The sequence below is a fragment of the Chlorocebus sabaeus genome, chromosome 11 (assembly GCF_047675955.1).
Source record: "Chlorocebus sabaeus isolate Y175 chromosome 11, mChlSab1.0.hap1, whole genome shotgun sequence".
NCBI classification, from domain to species: Eukaryota; Metazoa; Chordata; class Mammalia; order Primates; family Cercopithecidae; genus Chlorocebus; species Chlorocebus sabaeus.
In genome coordinates, this window is record NC_132914.1 from 42,130,401 (window position 1) to 42,154,717 (window position 24,317).

The 24,317-nt window shown below is 35.2% G+C and overlaps 1 protein-coding gene across 1 annotated transcript in view; it reads right to left on the bottom strand.

Moving 5' to 3' along the window:
- The window catches only part of NELL2 (neural EGFL like 2), a 351,416-nt gene that overhangs the window by 91,422 nt on the left and 235,677 nt on the right, over positions 1 to 24,317 (bottom strand). Inside the window, exon 15 of the mRNA XM_073020642.1 lies at positions 1,579 to 1,701. Coding sequence (XP_072876743.1) covers positions 1,579 to 1,701 — 123 coding nt within the window. The remainder of the gene's footprint in view (positions 1 to 1,578; positions 1,702 to 24,317) is intronic.

The window sequence follows — 24,317 nt, forward strand, 5'->3', positions numbered from 1 at the left end:
AAAGTGCTAGGGTTACAGGTGTGAGCCACCAAGCCCAGGAAAAATAAGGTTTACGTGAATACAAGCATTGTGATACGTCAGCAGTATATTTGATAATCGGGAAGGCTACTAAGTGACTAATGGTGGCTAGCTGTAGACAGTATGGACACACTGGACAAAGGGATGATTCACATCCCAGGCGGGATGAGGCTGGACAGTGAGAGATCTCATGCTACTCAGAATGGTGCACACTTTTAAACTTAAGAATTGTTTATTTCTAGAATTTTTGATTTAACATTTTCAGACTGCAGTTGACCATGGGTAACTAAAACCATCAAAAGCAAAACTGTGGATAAGAAGGAACTACTGTACTACACATTCTAAAAGTCTAGCTTTTCTCAGAACTTGTTTAGTCTTTCCAAGCAAATTTTTGTGGGATTTGGACCCCCAAATAAGTAGGCCTTCTTCAAAACGACCTACACTAATGATTTCCATGGAGTTTTGAAAATCAGGGTAACCCTCTGGCCCACCCATCTCTGGGTACAGTGTATTTTTGTTAACCAGGCCTTAAGACCCATCCTCATAAGACACTGCATTAACTACTATTCCTTATTCTTTCCTACCTCACACAGACACGGTACCATAGCAAACTGATTTTAGTGAACTCTGAGATGAAGGACACAGTATATTTGAGAAATCAGCAGTTTTGAAGCTTAAAATGCCTAAATTGGATAAATCATATGACATTATAAGGGATGTAAACGTTATACTATGGGACTTTATAGTTTCCAAAAAGGTCTTCTATTTCCCTTAGGAGGTAGGAGGGAAAGAGGACAGTGGGGGAAAAGGTGAGTTAAGGATTGTGGTGAACTACAGTTGTATTGTCCACTGATGGAAACAGAAATCTGATTTCAACGGGACATTTAAAAGAATGATCAATCGGCATTAACAAACAAGCTAAAATAGGAAACTATAACATGTAGAGAATCAATATTCATGGTTAATTAATCTTCCACAGTAGCGTCTGACAGCTCACGAGAGGGGAAAAAAAAAAAAAAAAAAGCTGTCCTACTGACTCAAAATGGAGGTGATTCACATGGTAGCATAACAAATAGGTTGACAACGCTGTCAGAAAAATAGCTATGATGATATATGCATGTTTCGTCTCAAAAAGAAACATCTGAAGCTGGGAGAGTGCTAAACTGAATGAAAAGGAAGGTTCAACGAAATTAAAGATCAAAAGGTGTAGAAAGAACAGACTGAGCAAACTGGAAGAAGAGGGATTAGACAATAGAATGTTGAAATTTAAGATTTCCAAGATGGAGCAGTTCTCCACAAAAACGCCCAGGATGAAAACCACTGTGGCTAAGGTCAAGGAACATTAGGTCAAAGGAGCTGAATGGTTTGTTCACTTAAACACTGAAGTAACCCAGGAGGATGTCAAGACCTGAGGGAAAGACTATGAGCCACACACCAAAGCTTTTGATGTCTCTAGGAAGTACCTGGAATGTACATAACAGTAATGATAACGTGCAGAGGAAGGTAGAGATGGATTGCATTGCACATAATGGAAGAGGCATTGGCATTTAAACCTTTTACCTTTGCATGTTGTTCCATTCCCTGTATAGCCCGGCTTGCAAACACAGTTGTGTCCTCCAACAGTGTTGAAGCATAAAGCATTTTCATCACAGTTGTGCTGATTTGTGATACACTCATCATGTTCTGAAATGAGGAATACAATTTTGTTACTCATAGTTATATTTCCAAAGACAGTATATTTTAAACTACACCTTCAATTTTGGTTATTGCATGGTAAATTCTTTCAACCACAGACATAACAAATTATAAATTACAGAAGAGCTCAGATTTTGAAGTATTATATACTCTGCTTGATGTACATATAAGTTCACACATTTACAAACATTGAATGCAAAATAATTTGGATAAAAGGCCTACCAACGATTGCAAGAAATAGAGAGGGGAGGCAAAGATGAGGATTAATTCTAGAAGTAGACTCCAAAGCCAGCTGAATACAGTTAATATTTGGGGAGTTACTCTCATGAAATAAATCTGTCACCTAATTCATCCCTGTAGCATGTGAACGATGACAGGGCGGATGTGAAATTGTATTGCTTTGTGAGTCATGACCTGTAGGATAATAAAACTGAAGTTCTAGGAGTTAGATGCCTGCCATTAACACCTGCAGCCACATTTCCAAGCCTAAAGATACTTATGCAAACTGTCTGGGGAATCTTTGATTTCTTTAGTAAGTTCCCTCACTCTGCAAAGAAAACATCACAAATCTATTAAAAGACAAACTTGCTTTTGTAATATGTGCAAATACAAACTTTAGAATATGTAATCAATATAGTATCTGCTCTAACATTCTAGCTCAGCATTCAGCAAAGATATAAATGTAAGGAATAAATACAGTGAACATGAGAAAGCAAACAAATCTAACATCAAAATAAAGATGAGGAGGAAATGAAATATGTAAGAAAATGCACACAAATTAGTTCAACCACCTAAAATCCCTACAGTGGCACTACTTAGTACTCAGTCTTTTACATGAATATTATTTAGGCCTAAAACAAAATACATATTTTAATAAATTACATTGATTGAGCCATTAATTTCACATGATATAAATCATGAAAACAATGAAAGATTTGATTTTACTTTAGAACTTTATATTCCAGACATCATAATGGTAACATATCTGTTACTTGTCTTTGGCATAATAGATCTGTAACTTGTAATACATCTGTAAATTGTCTTTGGCATATACAGTTAAGATCAGACCAAAATCACTTACTTCAACTACTAAAATAAAATGCCCTTCTTTTTTTTTTTTTAAATAAAAATTAACATTTTGCTATGGCATTTTGTCTCATTCTACATAAGCACAAAGTTATGATAACTTTACTTATAACCCTGTAATTACATTCATAGAGATTATTCCCAATAATCCTTTAGAGGAAAAAGAGATTTTAATCACCAAGGTTCCAGAACTGCACAAATGGATATACTATTTTCCAAATTTCTGACTGAATAACCAAAAATTTTACAAAATTCCACCCTTATTGTCTAGTATCACAGAACATTTCATAATTTTTATAAATTCAAGCTTACTACTGGTAGCTTAGAAAAGAGCTGGATTACACATAGGTCGCCTAATTGAGGCTACCCTTGGACCATCATAAAATTTCAGAAGGGCTAGAATGGGTAGCCTACCTACCTTTGGGTTCTGCTGCCTGAAGCAAAACAAATCTACACTTTGAATGAAGTTTGCACCTGCTGCCAATTTTCTTCCCAGTGCAATTCAAAGTGCCACAGTTAATCTATAAATCTCTATATGGACAGCCGGAGGCCCTTAAAAGACAGCTGCTGATTGATTTGATGCTGTTTTAATCCCTGCCTTGGTTGTCTTTTTAATTAGACCATACTCACCAGGTAGAGAAAGGACCTAACAAGATTCAGTTTAGCACCTAGCATGATAATGTTCAATAAACACTAAATAATTACACAATCTGGGACCTGGTTTCCTCTGTTGTCATTTACTCTCATGGGTACTGAAATGAGAAAGTGGGCTCCTAGGCAATTCAAAGGCAAATACAGTTCTGAAGGCTTTAAATGCCTCCATGCCTTTATATATACGTATATTGTTCCCTGTGACTGAAGTGTCCTTCCCCACAGATTCTCCTGGAAGACACGTACCATTTTTAAACATTACAATAAAATGTCACGTGCTGTTCGAAGACACCTTAGTCTCTCCCTCCTACAGAGTTAGGGGCTGCTATCTATTTTCCCTAACACAATATACAAGGTTCTGTTATCCTCTTTTATTGGAATTTTATGTCAATTTCTCTTTAGTTCTTCATTCTTAAGCTCCACTTTGGGACTGTGAATTTTTAGACCAGAATTTTGAATTTTTCTTTGTATCTCATTTAAACATTCAAAGAATGTTTCTTGAATAAATGATTCAAAGAATAGATGGGGCGAGATAGGAACTACTACTTCCTTTGCCATAATTCAAGACAATCCCAGTTTGTTCAATTGTGGACTACATGCCAAACACAGAGCTCTTAAAAATCCGAGCTGTTTTTTCACATCGATTTTACTACGGTGCAGTTTTATTTGATTTTGGATATTTCAAATATTAGTTAAGATATTAGAACATCTTTTGAAAACAGAAAATATTAACTCCTTTACACTATCACTTTAAATCTTTTCACACTACTTAAAATAAAGTTGGTTAAAGCTACAATATATGAACTAATGTAAACTGTGAGCTTAGGAAAACCCTTTTAAATGACTGTAGTTTCAAAGGAGTTTTGATAACCCTCCACAAAAACAGAATATAAATGAAGCAACAAGCAAATATTCTGTAAAGTCATCTCAATAGATAGTTAATTATTGGTGCTCCATTTCCAGTTTTGGTCAAATGTCAATTTCTCATCCTTTTTCTGACTCACACTTCCCTGAGGACCCCACCATCAAATCACTAGTTCGTCTCTCCATTTCTAATATTTCCTCCAACACTTCCAATATATAGAAAGTAAAATTCAACAGAATAAGGAGGGAAATTCTAAGGTAAATTTTAAATCAGTATTATGTTCCCGTGTTTAAGAAGAGCATGTCAGGATGTAATCATGAATAAATTTCAAGGTTTATGTCCCACATATTGAAAGGCAGACATTCAGATCTGATGTTTGGAATATCCATCCAATCTATAAGACTCAATGCCATCTTCATATCCTCAGTAAAAATTTCATCATTTACATGATACGATAATCCAACTAACAGCTGGAAGTGAAATCAAATGTATCGCTTTCTAGCTCCTCTTCATCAAAAATATCAGCACATGGTTATTTTAATCAGAATTTAATTATTCGTTGTGTCTATGAATTTGAAATTTAAATGAAATGAAAAAAGAAAAATATATCTAAGGGAAATATCATCACTCAACAATACTAAAAGGAAGCAATTTGGTTGTCAATCACTATGAAACATTATATATAGAATTTATAACTGTATAGTGATAGCTAGAAAAGATTTTTTCCTGTGTATCATAATTTGTTTGTTCTGCTCTCTACACACAATGTAAACCTGATTTCATACTAGTGATGAGGCACAATATAGTAAAGTTCTTCCATGGGAAAAAAAAGTAGTCATATAAGCACTTGGATGCATCTAAATGCAGATGTTATGTATAACAATAATACTTGGCTTTCACTGATTAACCCCTAAGTCAACCTGGGTATGCTAATGTATCTAAAATAATTTTAAGATTCCTATCCAACAGTGTCATCAGTCATAATAACATGAACTTAAGATGAGGTTTAAATTTGGTATTCATATTGAGCTGTTTGCAGTATGAATGTGCTACCTAGAAACAAACCAGTTGCTCTAAAATTCACATAGCTTCCCTCACTGTGATTTCAAAATAGATGTACAATAGAACACAATCCATGTTCTATTCAAAAATTTCAGTATAATATAAAATGCAAATACTGCAGAAAATAAGAGTGAAAAGTCATCGTTTACATGTATCTACATTTAAATGAAATTTAGTACATTTTTCTTCAATATCTATTTAGTATTAGAATATCTGGGGGTTAAAAATGATTATAAAGTTAACAGCCTTCAAAAAGCTTACAGTTTAGTTGAAGATATAAGAAAAAAACACAAAGCTTTAGTAAATGGTTTCATTATGAGAAGCTGCTAAAGTAGAGAAGTAAACACTGCTTACAGAGGGTTGCAAGAGATCCAGGGAGGATCTGGTTGGGTCAGGCAGGAATCCAAAAATGACTTCTTGGAGAAAGAAGAATTTGACACGGATTTATTTTTTTTACATGTGTTAGTGAGGGCAGATGCAGATTCCCAATTAAAAACACCATGCATATACTTTGTCTCTTTTGTTTTTGGAATCTCGAGGCCCTTATAAATTTGAATCACACTGAATAATTTATAATAATCATAGCTACAATTCACGGCTTACTACATACCACATACTTTGTTACATATACTATCTCATTTAATCCTTATTTAATCATTTATGACCAAAAACATCATTACAGAAAATTAAAACTTGACTTGGAAAAGCTAAACGGCTTGCCCAAGAACACACAGCTGGTAAGTAGCAGAGTTGTGAATTACATCTGACTCCAAAATTCAGGCTATTGATTGCTATGTAATTGATTGGCCAACGTATTTAATACTTGTGTTTTTCCGAATCTATTCCTTTTTTATTCTAGTGTTCTTCTTTATAATTATCCACAAGTTTTTAATGTTTACACAGTTTAATGTCTTTTTGTAGTATGTGAAGTCTTCCACTGCTTTACAATTAGGACGGTATCATCTCTTTACTATATTTTATACTTCTTTAAAAGCACCGTCTAAAAGGAATCTTAGAATGATAGCACTTCTTAAGACAAAGGACAGCCATCACTTTCTGTTCATACTAAAACCCACGTTTTCACAAGGTAGAAAGAAATTTTTAAAAGAAAAGGATAACAACATGTTCAAGTTCAAATCCCTGCCAAACAAAGTAACCAGCTAACAGAACTTAGACTCTAGCACCAATTGTCTGCACTTAAAAATCTCTTGAAGCTTAACATTAAATTAGTTTGGTAAATAGACACCTCCAACGTCTGAGAGTCTCCTCCTCTAACACCAGTGATCAGGCCCTAGAAACACTGTGCATTGTGCTGGATAATTCTGCTTCATTCTACCAGCAATATCCTACATCCTCTAGCTGACACCTTTATACACTAGATTCTGCTCTTCTGGTAACAGAACATAAATGTCCTTGACCATCTAATGAATAACACAATGTTTTCATATGTCAGGCTGTTAAATATCTGTGAAAGGGAAGGAAAGAAGAAGGGAGAAGGAAGGAAGGAGTACCACTTTTTTCTTATAGACCTAAAACCAGAAATTGTGGAGTTGTAATATAGAACATTAATTAAACTCAGTTTGTACTCATTTTGGAAGGATCTGCAGTACAATAATTATCTTGTGAAAGTACTGAGGTGCTGTGGACAAGTTCAGAGAGTTGTTTAGTATACTAGGAGAGAGACAGAGTGTATTTTATCAGGGGATGCAGTTGTTGCCATTCTTTTTGGAATTAAGCAAGAAGTCTCAGTATTGCAGATCCATGGGCTGTGTGATTTGGATGCTCTTCACAAACCAGTGCAGGTCACTACATATTTGCTTTGGTGGGGACACTTACAAGTGACGCTTATGGATGGACTTCGGTAAAACCCATTGATATCTTAAGCAATCTAGTCTACAGAAATATTAGAGGAAAATGACTAAGCAGTCATACATTTTTTAGATAAACCATCCCTCTAAACATGTAGTTTGATACTGTTGCTATAAGCTGCTTAAGAGCAATTCACACCTCTTCTATGGGCTTCTCTGCTCCAAGACTTATTTAGCATTAATTCTAAGGGAGCTTTTTCTCAGGTTTCTAGTAATCGGATGATAGTTGTGACTAGAGGTTAGTTGTCACTATGTTTAGGGCCATAACCTCCTACAATCTAAGAAAGAATTTACTTATATGAAATTTATATTCCAGAAAACACTTGGGTTAGAGAAAGTGAAGCAGCTTTCTTTGTGAAACATACACCGATATGTTACTACAGCTGCTGTTTTTCCAACATTTTAAAATTTGAACAGAAGAGTAGAAGATGCAAGATAGGCAATATATTTCCTGTGGCTGGAGAAATACATCAGAGAAGAAAGTTTCTCTGAGGGTAGTGGGCTGACTATGAAGGTATATGATGTGTAGCAGGACCACAACTAAATTTGAAAGATAAAGTAGAAAAAATGAGAAAATTATGTACTATTGTAATGAACAATAACAGGGAGGCAATGTATATAGTACATATTTTAATTTCCAGACAGGTTTAGTTTTAGATACCATTTTATCCTAGTTCTATGGACATGAGAAAGTTAGCTAAGCTTTCTAAGTTTAAAATGAGGAAATTAGGAACTGTATGAAAGAGCAGTTGTGAAGAATAAATTTAAAGGATGAAAGTTAAATTGCTGGCAATAATAAGGACACTCAAGAAAAATTAGTTGCCTATTATCTACTTCAGTGGGAAAATTTCTTTTGCTTTTACTAGATAGATGTCTTCTCTTTTCCATTTCATTTTAATTCTGTGGAGAGAGCCTAAATGTCCCACAGTGTTTGTTCTCCTCACAATCTTTTCTGAAATCAAATCTATTTTGGACATTTTTCTTGTTTCCAAAATGCCACTACTTTCAATGATTACATCAAGGGAAAATTGCCTGCTGACATATTGAGCAACAGCTATTCACTCTGTTTCTTGTGATTACCTTATTTACTCACTTCATATTATAGAAAAATTTTACTTACTACCATGTCATTTTAACAGAAATCTATTTTTAATGCTACTAAAGTGACTGCCAGAAGTCATATTGTAAACTTATTTGATGTCCATATCAGTAGCTAATTCCCTAAAAGTCATTTTTAACACCCAGGCATTTTTAATTCACTATTTAAGTTTCTTGTTCACTGACCATACCAATTCAATTCGAGTCAATACTGACTTCTTGTTATTCTTCAGTTTGCTTGGCAACTAGGAATTTGTTCCGATTTTCTTCTCCTGACATGCTTGGTTAATTTTCTTCTAGTCTTTTCACTGGTGTGCTCAGTCTCCCTTCCTAATCCTTATTTGACCAAGAATCTTAACAACCAAAGCACACTAAAATTTCCTCCTTCTCCTTATAGTAATTTCATAAGCTAATCCAACTACTGATTTTATTGCAAAAACATGCTTTATAATATTTTGTGTTTCATCAAATAAGCTTTGTCTGAACACAGTATAGGGCAATAAAAATCTTGTAACCAGACAGATTTGTTTTCTCAACACATGATTTGAAGGTTTCTGCTATATCATTCTAGTGCTCTGAAGAGTGCAAAGATGGATAATCTGAGATCTGCAGCCCCAAGGAACTTCTTAAATACTCAAGGACTGGTGATACAAATAGATAACTAACTATGATATATAAGAGTTGTTTAGTGCCATAACAGAGAAAATAATAAGAGTAACAATAATGACAGTAGCTAAACTCTTAAGTGCTTACTACAGACTGCAAAACACTGTGCTAAGTGTTTTATACGCAGTATCCCCTTTAGTCTTCATAAAAGGCCTGTTTAGGTAGGTATTATTTTTATTTTTATTTTATAAATGAGAATACAGAGCTTGCTTGGCGCAATTAGGTGCTTTGTCCAAAGTCACATAGCTAGAAAGTAACAAGGCCAGACTTCAGTGCTTTAACATATACAACCTGTAAACAAAAATCTCATGAAGCTTAAGGAGCTCAAAGAGATGAGGACTGACTGAAGGTTCTGGGAAAGCATTACATGGGAAACAGGCCAAACAGGTGGCTCTTGACAGACAGAAAGGGGTTTTAACAGAAAAGGGTAAAGATGGGAAAGAACACAGCATCTGGAGAAAACACAGGTGCACAAGATAAAAGCATGGGGTATAACAGGGCCCTCAAGTACTTGAGCTGGCAGATGGTGATGACTAAAAGAGAACAGTAAGGAATAAGTATTGGTAGCATCCAGACTACAACAGAATTTTATTTGGTAGGCAATAAATAGCTGCTTCCAGCTGTAGAAGAAAATGTGGCATGAAAAATTAGAGTTGATTTTTAGGAAAACTAATCTAACAGTAATGTGTAGATGAAGACAGATGAACTTTCCCTGACAAAATGGGCTTCTCATGTTAGAAAGTTAGCATTCCTCTCTCTTTTTATCCCTCTTTCTTCCTTTTATTCTTCTCCATTCGAATTAGATTATTATTATTGAGAGTTGAGACAGAAGTCTGTGCAACACTGAGAGAGGGAAGAGGAGAAGAATGAGAAGGCGGAGGAGGATAAGGAGGAAGGGGAGAAGGAGGAGGAAGAGGAAGGGTGTTGACAACAAAGAAAAACAGGAAGAAACTGAGTGCTTATTACCTGCCAAGCACTGTGCTAAGCAACGTATATATTCAGCATAAGGAAGTACTAAGGACAGAGGAGGAATTACTGGGAAGTTTGCAACAAAATCACAAGATTTGAATCCCTTTAAGGCAGGAACCATGTCTTATTCATTTTACGCAACCGAGCCCCTATGATTTTGTGAATTAAACTGTCTTGAATAGAGGGTCTAAAGTATAATGGAGAAAATGATGGAGGAAGAGGGGTAGATTTATACTCTAATTTTGGGCTCCAAAGTGAATCAATATTTGAGTCAAGAGGAAGAAACACTTTAGATAACTTAGGTTCTTAACCTGGGCAAGTGGGAAGGTGGTGATGAGATTAATAGATTTAAGAGAGCCTCTTACCTGTAGGTATTTTGTTATTCTTGTTTGCCTGGGTTTTGTTTGTTTTTTTATGGCAAAGAAGAAAATAGAAATAAAAAAGTCAAAATATAAAGGCAAGGACCATCTTAGGAAACAAAATTTACTCTATTGATGGTGATCATAAACCAAATAAACACTCTTCACCCCAAATCTGTTTAACGACCACCACTTAGATGGTAAACCCTTGGGTCTAATTCATCAATCACCCCCAACATCCAAAACAAAATGACTGGCACAAAATTGGTCTCCAATGAATATCTGTTAAGGAATGCATCATTGATTCTATAGTGTGTCTCAATCTAACATGCAAAACACCTGACAATGCTGAATATTCAAGGTATTCCAGAATGGCAATCCTGCAGTATCTCTTATTGTCTCTTCAAGTGCTTGCCCCATTTCCATCCTCAGCATATTACTCCACGAGCAACCTCACAGATAAACATTCAGGTCATCAGGAGAGAATGTCCTCAAATTTCCCATCCACAGACAAATATACAGCTAAATCTATCCTTAAGTCTTTCTTCCTCCCAAACCAGGAATCCAGGAGTCACTATAGACTCCTCCCTCCCTTCTTCTCACTCCCCACATTCATCTGGGGGCCAGGTCACCTGGATTCTTCTTTCTTGAAAGTTCTCATTTCTGTCCTCCCATCTCTATCCCCATTGCTCTGCAGGTGCCCAAAACTGGGCACTAAATAGCTCTTGTTTGGATTAGTGCAATATCCTCATGATGACAACACTGTCTCCAGTTTGGTGCATTTTCAGACCATTATCAGAATAACTTTTTATAAAATCTAATCTCCTTTCCTTCTGCCCCCACCAATCCTCCCCATTCTCTCTTCCTCTCTCTTGATTTTGCTATTGGTGGCACATCATTGTTTTTACTGGCCAGCAAGGCACTAAATCCTCATTAAAGCTTTCATCATGGCCCACTGCTTTCACCAAATTGCACACTGATGTACCCACTGCAACATCTAGTAGTAATATCACTTGTTGAGACTCTACTTAAGGCCATGTCTTTCACATGTGCTTCTTTGCTGCCACAGGTGCTATTCTCTGCCCAGAAAGCCCCTTCCCACTTTCTTTGCTTAACTGTTCTACTCACCTCCCACTCAGATCACACAAAACTCCTTCAGAAAATTTTCTTTGAGACTCTCAGTCTCATTTAGATGAGCTCTGTAGAGCCTTGTGTTTCATTTCGTTATAACATTGGAAAGGCAGAATGTGAAGTGGTTTGGTGAAAGGACTTTGGAGTCAGGCTGTCTCAGCTCAAATCCTGGCTCTTGCTTTTACTAACTGTGGGGTCTTGGGCAAGTTATTTAATCTCTTCAAACCACAAAATGAATCTAAAAACAGTATAGAAGTAAAATTCCCTGCAGGATCTGGGGCCATACTCACGTATTTCGGCAGTAAAAATATGACCATTCAAACCAAATAGGATCAATAAAGAAGTAAAATAGCCTCACATCTGATCAAATTTTGCTGCCAAATGAATTTTAAAAAATAAACATTTGAAGTACCTACATCCTTCACGTGGATTTACTCATTGTTATCGTGCTCGAACATTTTTTTAAAGCACATCCATACAGTACCTCTTTGAAATAAAAATTAATAAGAAAAAAACAAAGACAATAAAATAAATAAACACTTGATCGTCACAGCTGTCTGGACTTTTTGGAGTTTAGATTTGTAGATAAGGGACTGTGGATATGTATGCCTTTCATAGAGTTGTGAGGCTCAAGTGTGGTAATGTCTGGAAAGCACTGAGAATAATCCTGGTTCTCACAGCGCTTCATGAGTTAGTATTAGACTAGCTGTCCTCATGCTGTCAGGGACTGTTAATTCTATTACCTGTCCCTCCATAATCAGTATACTTCTTGAGAAAGAAAATGTTAGTATAGATCTTTGAATCCTCACATCTTGCCATAATACCTGCCACTTTTTAGGCACTTGATACATATGGAAGAATCAATGATGGGTAGGCTCCAATAGATACAAAAATCAACATTTTTCAATTTCTCAGAGTATTTTACATCTAGAGTTCATTGCACTCACTCAGAATCCCTGTAACACGCATGAGATTTAATATTTAGAAAAGTATCTACACACTGCTTAAGAGATCATGATGCTTAACTTCACCAATGCAAAAGTTCAAGCTTGTTGCTTGTGTGTTTTCATGTCGGTGCTGCCCCTAAATTTGGCAAGAGGCAAGATTTTCCATCTATTGATGTTTATTTCATAAAAAGAAAGGCTTTCACTAAGCTAGTGAAAATCTCTGCTGGAGAAAAATATCACCTTCACCTACCTAACCCCATATGATCTATTCGTTTTTTGAAAACTTTAAGGCCTGCTCTCCTTTAATATCTACAAATAAATAAGATGAGAGAGTATAGTCAACGAAGTACACCAGAAAAAAGTACCTCAAAACAAAATGAAATATAAAAGGTAACTTCTGAAATATACAATTTCCTAAGAAAAACAACCATAGCATTCCAACATAGACAGTCTTTCCAATGAATTTTAAGATATTAGATTTCCACAGTTGGATCAGATACTATTTTCCGACCTTTCATCTTTTAACTTATAGAAAAGAGAATGATTCCTCAGATTTTAAAGTGATGAGACTATGGGGCAAAAGAAACCTATCAGTGTTTTCATTCAGGGGCTTAATTTTAAAATGAGCTTCATTACAAAATTTATCTTTCTTGGAGTATGTAATTTTAATATCTCCTGCAGCAAAAAAAACAAGATAAAAGATAATTCCCTATTCCAAAGGATTACTGCATACATTGTTCTTGATAAAACAGGAAGAAGCATATAAAAGTATCTTTTGTGCACTTTTATTTCATGCTTCTGTGTTTACTGTGTTTCAGACTATTTAGTTATTTCTAACATTTTAGAGCTAATATCTTTAAAGATCCTTTAATATTTTGATTTGCAGTGGTGTGTTTATTGATGTTATAAATATGTGTTAAGGTCTCTGTGTTTAAATTAGAGTTGTGGTCATTACAAGATGAGTAAGGCAGAATTCTCACCCTCAAGATATCTATAGATGTTGTTCCCTCATAAAATAATAGATACAACTGCATTTCTTTATGTGTGCATATATGTGGGTATGTGTGTGAATATATAGTATATATGTGTGTGTATGTATATAATTTATACACACTAGACATAGCTAGACAGATAGACAGACAGATAGATAGACAGATAGATAGATATTAAGTAGCAAGTAAAGTCATCTTTTCTAAAATACAAAGGAATGTTCTCTTTTGGTAATGTGGTTAGAGGGTCTCTTCTTTCATATTATATTTTTTTCAAGAATTTAAAATGGATTTTATTCTAAATCTCACTCTGAATCATTCACTTTTACTTGATAAGGTTCCTTAAACTGCAGTAATTCTTCTCTCACTGTGCCTCACAGAGGGGAGCTCTTGCCCTCAGGAATCACTAAAAGTTTTCAGAGGAGTTTAAGAGATACTTTAATGTCAATTCATCATTCTCTTTCCCTGATTGTTTCTCACACCAACAAGCTAACTCTTCCCTTCTCCTGATGTTTTCCATTTTTACTTACTCCCTTGGCCTCTGGGATCCCAATCAGACTGTTGCTTAGATATGAATAGAAATGTGACCCAAAGACCAGAAAATGCGTAGCTTAAGGAGCAACTGGATGAAGTTGGAAACCGTCATTCTCTGCAAACTAACACAAAAACAGAAAAACCAAACACCGCATGTTCTCACCTATGAGAGTTGAACAATGAGAACACATGGACACAGGGAGGGGAACATCACACAAGGCTTGACAGGGGGATGGGGGCTAGGGGAGGGATAGCATTAGAAGAAATACCTAATGTAGATGATGGGTTGATGAGTGCAGCAAATCACCATGGCACGTGTATACCCATGTAACAAAACTGCACGTCCTGCACATGTACCCTAGAACTTAAAGTATAATAATAATAAAAAAGAAGCAACTGAACGATAACAAATGGGGATTGATTCTGATGCCAATTTTCTTTACTTTCCCTTCTCTTTCCACTACTTGCCTTCTTATATCTCTGTTTCTTGCGCTTGCTTCCTTCCCAGTTGCAAGCTTTACTCACACATCTCTCCAATATATTAATTTCAATTTCTTATATTCTTCCACAAAATTAAAAACTTTAAAATAACGTACTGTTCTCCCCAACTGTAAGTGTATATTTTAATTGCAATCAGCAATGTTCTGCTCTAGGAAAAACGCTCACTCTTTGTATTCATGGCTCTTATTCTACCCTCCTCTAATTACACCCGGCACCTCCCTCCTCACTGCCTTCTTTCCCCAAACCTCTTTTCTTTGGGATCCCAGATCTAGTACAATGGGCAAATAGGTGTATTTAAAGGTTACCCCTTGTAATGTTATATAAAAACATGTTCCATATATCTTCCCACGAATGATAAAATCCATTCACTCACTCACAATGTCCCTTTAAGGTAAAGTGGGATAAGAGGAAGGCAGAAAGGCAAAATGAAAAGGATTTGCAGTTATCAAAATATAGCTGGCTCAAGTAGCCTCCAGGGCCTCTAGGACAGATTGAGCAAGTTGACTGTGACTCAATAACGCTCCTGCTTCTCTGTCTTCTAACTTGGTCTCTGCATTCTCCATCCTCTGCCCACAATGCAAAATAATAAACTAAATGAAAATGATTACTTTGAAAGTGAGACATGACCATCATGGAAAGTTCCAGAGCAGTGAAAAACAGAATGATGGAATCATAATGTGAAACTCTTGAGGAACATAATTTTCTCAAAGAGAAGATGACAAATATACATATATATTTCTGAACAAGTGAATGTTGGGGAAAGTATACTACAGATTTTAATTATAGATTTATTTGGGAGATAGGAAAGTCCTCTTTTTTAAAATATTTACTCTCTGTCACTACTTCAGGACTTTCATGACCCATCATATTTGCCTAAACTGTTTCCTTAGACTGCTGTGCGTTCCTTTATCATGGTATTGAACACCCGGCATGGCAGTTTTACATTTGCCTACCAACCTTTGCTTCTAGGTGATGAGGGCCTTCATTATAAAGATGTGTTTTGTTTTTACACCCTTATCAACGTAACAAAGAGTAGTTAAAAGGGAATTAGCCCCACCATAATGGCGTCAACCAACTCTCCAGCCACCCCTACACATCCAAGTAAAAACAATATATAATTTGATGTGCAAATGCAACTTCAAAAGGAAGCCCCTAGCTCCCCACATCAAATATATTATTTATCACTGCCAAACCTTTAGCAGGTAACTTTGCTGTATCCTGTGTTTGGCAGAGTGTCTGACCAGAAGTTAGTACTTCATCTGTGTTTGTTGATTGAATGTTTTCATGAATTTTTAAAAAAAAAAGGAGCAGGTTGGCATGATACATCGAGAGGAGAAAAAAAATCCATCTAAAATGTTCTAAGAAGTTCCTGACCTGATTGCTGAATGCTTGCAACAGAAGGCTTTTATTTGGATGTCACTAGATTTATACTCCTGGACTCTCCTGTCTCTGTCTCCAGTCAAATATTTCAGAGAAAAACATCTAGAAAAGTATTTATTACACTGTGGTTAATCAAATCTAACACCACATGACCCTATCTCACAATCTTTCCTGAATTGGATTGAAACACTCATGCTTGCCAGCCCAAAAGCAGTTAGTATTTTTACTTCTTCTGTGAATATTATGGACAATTCTATATTACCTAAGATAAAATGAAACTCAAAAGGTAATTGGAAAAAAAAATCAAAATATATCAGAAGAAGCTCAATTTTAATCATTAGCCTTCTCTAACATCTCTAAAAAATGTTTTCCCTATAAAAGTGCATGATTTAAAAAAATATGTATATCAACATATTTGAATGTAGTCAGTTAATATGCAAACATACTCACCTGTAGCCCTCTTATTTCATTCAACAGGCAGAACAATCATTTCAAAACATAAAACAGATCATGACTTATTTTCCCATTATGAATAAAATATAAAGTATTTGCCATGACCACAGTGTGCCCTGCAATCTTCAACTTCTCCCTCTTCCCAATCACACTGGCCGCTCTGTGTTCCTTGAATAGCAAAAGCATTTTGCTGTCCTGTCTTCTTGAGATGCTGTTAATTCACAGATTTTTGTAGCTCACTCACTTGTTCACTTATTTCAGAACCCTGCTCAGAGGACACCTCCTTAGACACGCTCTGTCTCAGACCACTTCTTTTGCCTGGATTTATTTCTTCACAACACTTGTTCCTATCTAACATCATACTATATAAAATTATTTGGTTATATATTTATGGTCTATCTTCCTCATTCAAATAAAAGTTGGATGAGGACAGAGACCCTAATTTATTCACTGACACATCTTGCTCACGTAAGAGAGAAATTGTTTACAGTAGAAACAGAGAATTTTAAGAGAAACTGGACCCTATCGGCTGCATCCCTCACCAATTTTTTTTGATTGATGATATGAAGAAATTGAGGCTCATTTAGAGTAAATGACATATCCAAGGTCACAGTTAATAAGTGGCAGAATTAATAAATGACAGAATCTTAGTTATCTTTACTTCCAGTCCAGCAGTTTTTGACTGTAAAGAAACAAACAAAACAAATGGATACCCACACTGACTTTCGATTTTATGGAAATTTACATTTTGTTTTTTAGAAAAGCCTCTCTCTAAAAATTGTAATAGTTTTTAATCTTGGATTATTTTTTGTTTTCTTTCCCTTCACTAGCAGTGAGCCCTAGTGTGATTTTGCAAATCCCAGAATATGAAAGCTAACAGGGTGTGACAGCTGGTATGTCCCATGCTCGTCAAATTCAGTGGTCTGTAACAGGGTAAATGACACAATTACTTGCTGTAATTACTGCTGCTGACAATACAGTCTCCCTAGTGAATGCTTTATGAAATTTAGAACTGCATTTCTTGTCAATCCAATCCAAATCCTGCCTACATATTTGAGGCAGTATTTTGCTAAATAAAGGTTTAAAAATTAGAGCCCAAATCTAAGTGGACATTTATTACTTAGTGTAATTCAAGCATTATGGATGCATTTTGCTTTAATCTAATTTTTTGCATTGATATGGAAATCTTTCTAACAAAGTTTTGCTTTAAATCAAGAATCTATTCTCATTGGTTATAAAGATGCACAGAATACTTCATGGAAAAAGCAGATATACCAAAAAAAAAAAAAATTCAGAACTGAATAAATAAAGCATCTGCCAAAATCCCTGGTCTAGAGTGGTCTGCTGTACACTGAACTTATTACTTATTTCATTTCAACTATAAAGACACTTGAGAATACACACAGACACAAACTATTGTAATAGTTGACTGCTCTGAGTTTGGCTGCCAGCCAAAATCCTTCACAAGTTATAGGTAGGCCATCAAAATAAAAAACAAAAATGCACGGGGACATACTTGCCTGCAGATATAACTTGTTTCCCTTTCTTAAAAAAAAAAAAAAACAAGTAGAATCACCAAATTCCCATTCTAAGACTGAGATTAGATTAAATAGCTTAGACATAGTAATAACAAAGCAATTCCAACTTATGAAAAAGTAGTACAAGCTCTTTTGCAAGTACATTCAAGGAACACCAATATGTTATCAGAATTATATTAGTAACCAGATGATTTTGACTTTGCAAATAAGTGGTTCCTGGTTATTGATGCAATGTATTCCTGGAAACCACACCAGAAGGCCGATTATCATTAAATGGAACTAATCATATCCTTATTGGATTCACATGTTCTAACATAGTTTGGCACCATCAGCAAAAACCAATGAATAAATGGGTGAAGAGTTCAAAAGTAAAGGACATGTACTTTATAATTAGTGCTGAATGTGCACAGCAGTAAAACAAAAATGAGAGAAGAGGGCTAATATGTAAATTAAGTACATCATATCTTGACACAGAGATCCTCATTCTATAATGACACAAAAGGAGAAAAATTAAATTAAAAAAAGTAACAACATGCAATGTTAATGACTAATACAATGGGTTTTGTAGTCTCATTTTTGGAAGTGAAAGTAATGATAAATCAGTAAATCCTTTCTGAATTTCTTAGACTTTGCAGTTATCCGATGGTTGCTGAAGAATTGCAGCATGCTCACCCACATGGTAGAGGGTGGTAAGCCCGCACTGAAACACAGCAAACCAAGCTACTGCACTGAAGCACAATCCAAGCCAAAATGTGGTCTCATGCAAGCTGAGATCAAGGTGTTGAAATACATTTGTTCATCTAATCTCCAACCCCCCTGGGTTCTATAAAGTTTTCCCAGCTTTGAGACTTGCCCTTTGCTATTGGTCAGTATTTTTGTTCTGGAGTCTTTGGGTCTGCTCATTTCTCTACCCCATAATGTTCTTCCCCAGGTTCTTCATCCTTCAGGACCCTAGCGAGGCCCTACCTGAAAACAAAACCTAAGTAGGTCCCCATGCTGGCCTCTATAGCTTTCCTTCATAGCACCTATTTAGCATTTGATAATACTCACCCACTTGCTTGGTTACTAATCTGCCCGCTCACCTCACCCCCTATCTAGGGGTAAAGACAATGAGGGGAAGAATTTTTGTGTGACTAGCACAGTACCCAGGCCATATTACGTGTGCCCACCTAAATATGAATTAGGTGAATGTACCTTTCAGACTAAAGGACTATTTTCCTTACATATGCCTTTGTCCATACTTCATTATTCTAAATTTGAAATTTTAGAGGTCTTGAGACTAGTGAATATGCAGGTGAGGAATAAGACTAATAGCTTCTCTGTTCAGTGTAGAATAACTGTATAATATCAGGCTTTTATTTGAATGCAATTACATTTCAAGAGACATGATATTATGTAAGGTGTATCTAAATTTGGGTACAAAGGAGTCAACTAATATAATTCTATTCCACTGTATTAATTTGAACTATGGGTGAGAATCATTTCAATTCAAATGGCCTAAATAGTCACTTTCACACTGAAGCATGAAAGGGTATAATTTCAGTTCCAGCATTCTAACAGAGTCCACTAAAAGGCAAAATATCAGGTTAGGAGAGTTTAATGTTAGCTTCAGAAAATCATTTGAAAATAATCTCAGAATTTAAAAAAATTAAGTTTTACTGAAAACACCTTTTCCTATTGATTGGATTATCTGTCAACAGAATTATCTAAAATCAAATTGATTTTTAAAGGAATTAAAATATGAAGACTCAGGTAAAGAAATATTGTGTTTAGGAGTAGGATGCAGAGTTGTGGTACCCCTGCAGTAATAAATCAGCAGCAAAGCATTACAGAGATGTCACAGGTAAGCTTGATTGGAAATGTACTGGATGCTACCCCAACAGTCGTATCTATTAACCCAAAGTCTTCATGGATAGACTCCACATTTCAGAGACAGATTGGGTACATATGATGAAATAACGCATTGAAAACTCTCTCTGGTAATTCTGGGTTAAAAGGTTATTTTCTGCATTCATTTTTACAAATATCATGGTAATTGAAACAAAATGCAGAATGGAAATATTTATTAACAAACCATTTTTCCCAGACATCATCACCAATCACAGAAGCTGGCTTGCATTGTGATACATATTTGCCAGCACTGTCATAAATTTTCAACAACACTGTAATTATTTCCTGACCTAGAACTGTTAGTTCATAAAGGATTTCAGAATATCGTCTTGCTCTAGAAACTTCTTTTCTAATCTGTCTTTGTCCTTCTGAAGACATTCCCATAAATAGCACTGACTCAACAAAGAAAGGGTATATTTTACAGGAACAGACCTGATGGTTACATATTATAATAAATAGTGAAGCACTATTACTTTGTCCTCTATTACTAATAGCCCTATTAATCATGTTGCGGTGTTTCATTATCCATGCAGAAGCAATACCTATAGGCATATTTTGCATATTTACATGAGGATACATAATTTGTACTTGCATAATTAAGAAAACTTGATATGAACAGAAAAATGCCTCATCATTTGGCTGGCATTTGCATTCAAGCTTATGTTTAGCTATTTGTTGAGCACTTATAATGTCCCAAGTATTATAAAATATAATTTACTTTGTCCTTTGATTTAATTTTCACAACTGCCCTATGAAATAGGTATTGTTAACCCTGTAGTATACTATAAGGCAAATGAAGCATGAAAAGGGGTAAAAAATTTTCTTCAAAGAGTTTTAAGTAGAGGAACTAGAATTCAACTAGATCTGTCAAATTTAGAGACTAAATTCTTAAATGTTAAAATAAGTTAAGAAGCTCTGAATTAAACTAATCGATCTTCTTCATTTGAAAGTTTATATCTTTTGCAAAGTAAACATGTTACCCCTTGACTGCTCTACAGATCAACCCCAGCCACATGGCCACACTGTGGATCTAATTACCAGAAGGCACTTTCCATATTCAAGGTCTCACAGTTGGTGCTTCTTATGGATTTCACCCTGGGAATTATCCTTTAAGAAGTCCAAGGTCATGTCCCATCATAAGGACCCCACTTTAAGAAGAATGAGGGTTAACTAAAACACATCAAGAGAACAGTCATAATAATGAAGGAATTAAGTAGGAACAATAACTGGTGGAAGTGTGAACTAATTTTAAAAAAGGATACCCTCAGAAAGTGAATTTTTAAAAACATTATTTTGAGCACTGTTAGATGGAATAAAGATTAATCTCATTTTCCTGTGTTCCAGGGTGTAAAATAAGGATAGTTTAATCACTGACTCAACTCAAGAATATGGTATTCATTCCATGTCAGCTCCATTTGTGTTGGCCTCCTTGCCTGAAATCTTCTTTCTTCTTCTAGTTTACCCAAATTCTATCTCTCCTGAAATGTACTTTACATTCCATCACTGTCAAGAAAATGTTTCTGATTGGAACCATCCTCATTGAATTTCCTACCTTCAGAACTTCTAGGCATTATTATACTAGCTTCTTTTGATTGCTCTTATCTGTTATAGAAATTCTCCAACAGACTAGGTTCTTTCAAAATAGGGTCCATGTCTTTTACTTCTTCTCTACCATATAAAGGTGAGGTGTGGAAATAATGAAAAATATATATATATATAAACATTATTTTAGATAATAAAATTAATAAAGTAGCAAAAGCAAGAGTTCCACATGTTATGGGGAAAAAGCATCCAAAGAACCCATGAGTTAAGAAGGAATCACAATGGATATTTTAAAATACTTAGAATTAAATGCTATAAAGAATACTGATATTATATTTGTGGGATGTAGCTTAAGGAAATATTAGATGGAAATTTATACATTTATATGCACTCATTAGTCACGGACATAAAGATGGCAACAACAGACATTGGGGTCTACTAGGGTGGGGACAGAAGGAGGGGAGTAGGGTTGAACTAACTATTGTGTGCAATGCTCAATACCTGGGTAACAGGATCAATCATACCCCAAACCTCAGCATCACACAATATGCCCAGGTAACAAGCCTGTTTATGTACCCCATGAATCTAAAATAAAACTTGAAATTATTAAAAAAGTAGATTCTATGAAGTTTATAATGATGAATAGATTAGTAAACTCTATCAAGCATATAATGAATATCAAAGGTACACAGTCTTCTAAACAGTGGAAGAGGAGAGACCATTTCTCAACTTATTCTGTCAGGGATCTTACCCTGATCCCAAGCCAGATAAAGGCATTACAAAAACAAACAAACAAACAAACAAACAAAAAAAACTACAGAGAGGTATCCCTTATGAATATATGCAAAATTGCTACACAAATTATTAGTCAATCAAATTTAATAGTATATAAAAAGGATCATACATTCTATCTAAGCGGAGTTTATCCCAGGAATGTAACACTGGTATGACACTGGCCAATCAATCCATGAAATTGACCATATTAATAATGTGAAATAGAAAAATTATATGATCATCTCAGTAGACTCAGAAAAAGTCTACAATAAAATTCATTATCCATTCTGATAAAAGTTCTCAGAAAACTAGAAAGAGAAAGAAATCTCAGAAACCTGATAAATGTCTTCAACAAAAACCTAAAGTTAACATGATACTTAGTAGTGAAAGCTTCTTGTTTTCCGTTGACATCAGAAAAAAGTCAGGTGTCTAATCTCACTTCTATTCAACACTGCACTGGTGGGTCTAGCCAGTGCAGTAAGGCAAGAAAGGAAACAAAAAGCAATCAGATTAGAAAAAATAAAAATAAATAAATGCATACATTGGAAACACATGGCTTTCAAAACAAGCAGACCTGGGCACCAGGATTTATTAGTAGTGTGATTTTAAACAAGCTATTGAAAATTCCAACGCTTTATGCTCCTCACTTACGTGATGAGGATAATAATATCAAACTTATGATGGTGTTTTGAAGATTGAATTAAATAAATAAAGCATCTGGAACCATGTCTGACACACTCAAGGCACTCTTTTTTTAAAATATTATCACCACCTCCCCTCGGAAGCCAAAAATAATTAGATTAATTAAATGCTGACCAACATTTAATTAATGGCATTGACATATTTAAAGAAAAAAGAAGAAGACAGTCTACATGAATCCTGGAAAAGAAAAACCTTTGTACATTCTTCCTTTATTATCTGGGGAAGAGATACACTGACCAAATACACCAGAATCCTAGTCTCCTTAGAATCTTCTCATTAATTTATTTGCTCTATTTATAATTCAGTTATCTCTATCTTTTTTTTTTTTTTTTTTGATGTTTGTTTTCCCAAAGGAGAATGCTATAACTAGGCCATAGAGAGTATTAGAGTCTTCTTGACTACACTAGTGGATAGGACTATGATGAAAATCATGTATAGAAAAAAATCAAAATAGGGAGAATAGAAGATGGGGAAAGAAAGTAAGAAGAAATATGAGCCTCTACAGGAGTCAAAGGAAACACACACACATGCATACACACACAAACAGAAAGAACACGTTAGGCAAAAGAAAAGTCGGAATTGTCAGGTTAATAAACGCTAAGAGGAAAAGAAGTTTGATTAAGAGGTAAAGGCAACAGTATAAAATGCCAGAGAGACATGAGAAAAGGGACTTCCTGTAGATATTTAGGTCACTGGTGATTTCTATGTGAGTAAATTCAGAAGATGAGAGAAAAAGCCAGTTTAGAAGAGGCAAATAAGTGGTAAAGGAGTGCTGGAGAAGCATGGAGTACCAAACCATGCTGTTTTACTTTGTGACAAGATAGGATGGTAGCTAGAGTGGGGTCCTCTTCATACTACAAAATGTTAAATCCATAGCACCCCCTTTACCCAGTATGATTTGCAGCAATGTGACAGATAAAGAGAGAAATAATAAAAAAGTAATACACACATATCTCAAATACTTAAAACATACAAACAAACATTTGCTTGTCAGTCACTAATGGAGAGCCAAGGCCTTTGCTTTGAGTTCAAAGTCATGCCTTTATAAACCACAGGAAATATGTATTCTGTAGGACTTCCAGCTTTAATTTATTTAAAGTGCAGTGAGAAATTAAAGATGCTTCCAGAGCAATCTGAATAATGAATAGTAGGCTCATATGATGTTCTCCAATATTTTACAGTTTTCTTACCCACCCCTAATATGATAACACATTGTTAAGTACTTGACCAAATCAAGTCTTCCTAAATATCCACCTTTTTTTGGTGAAACAACATATTTTGGAAAATGTGTTTGGTTGGCTATCAATGTTGGTTTAAAAGAGCTTCTAATGAAGAGGGAAATTTGCTACCTCTCTTCCTACACTCATAACCATTCCTGTAAAATTCTCTACCCTAAGAGAGAATATATTCAGACATAATAAAAGGTTGACAGCTGAATAGCTCTATCTTAAAATAAAATGTTAATTGACCACATTTTTTATATATAACTGACACTGATCCAATTCCTTCTTCTATTATATAACTTGCAGAACTACTTTAAGAAAATGTACATGAAATAACCTGAAAACTGTAAAGCATTTTACAAAAACAAAGACATCA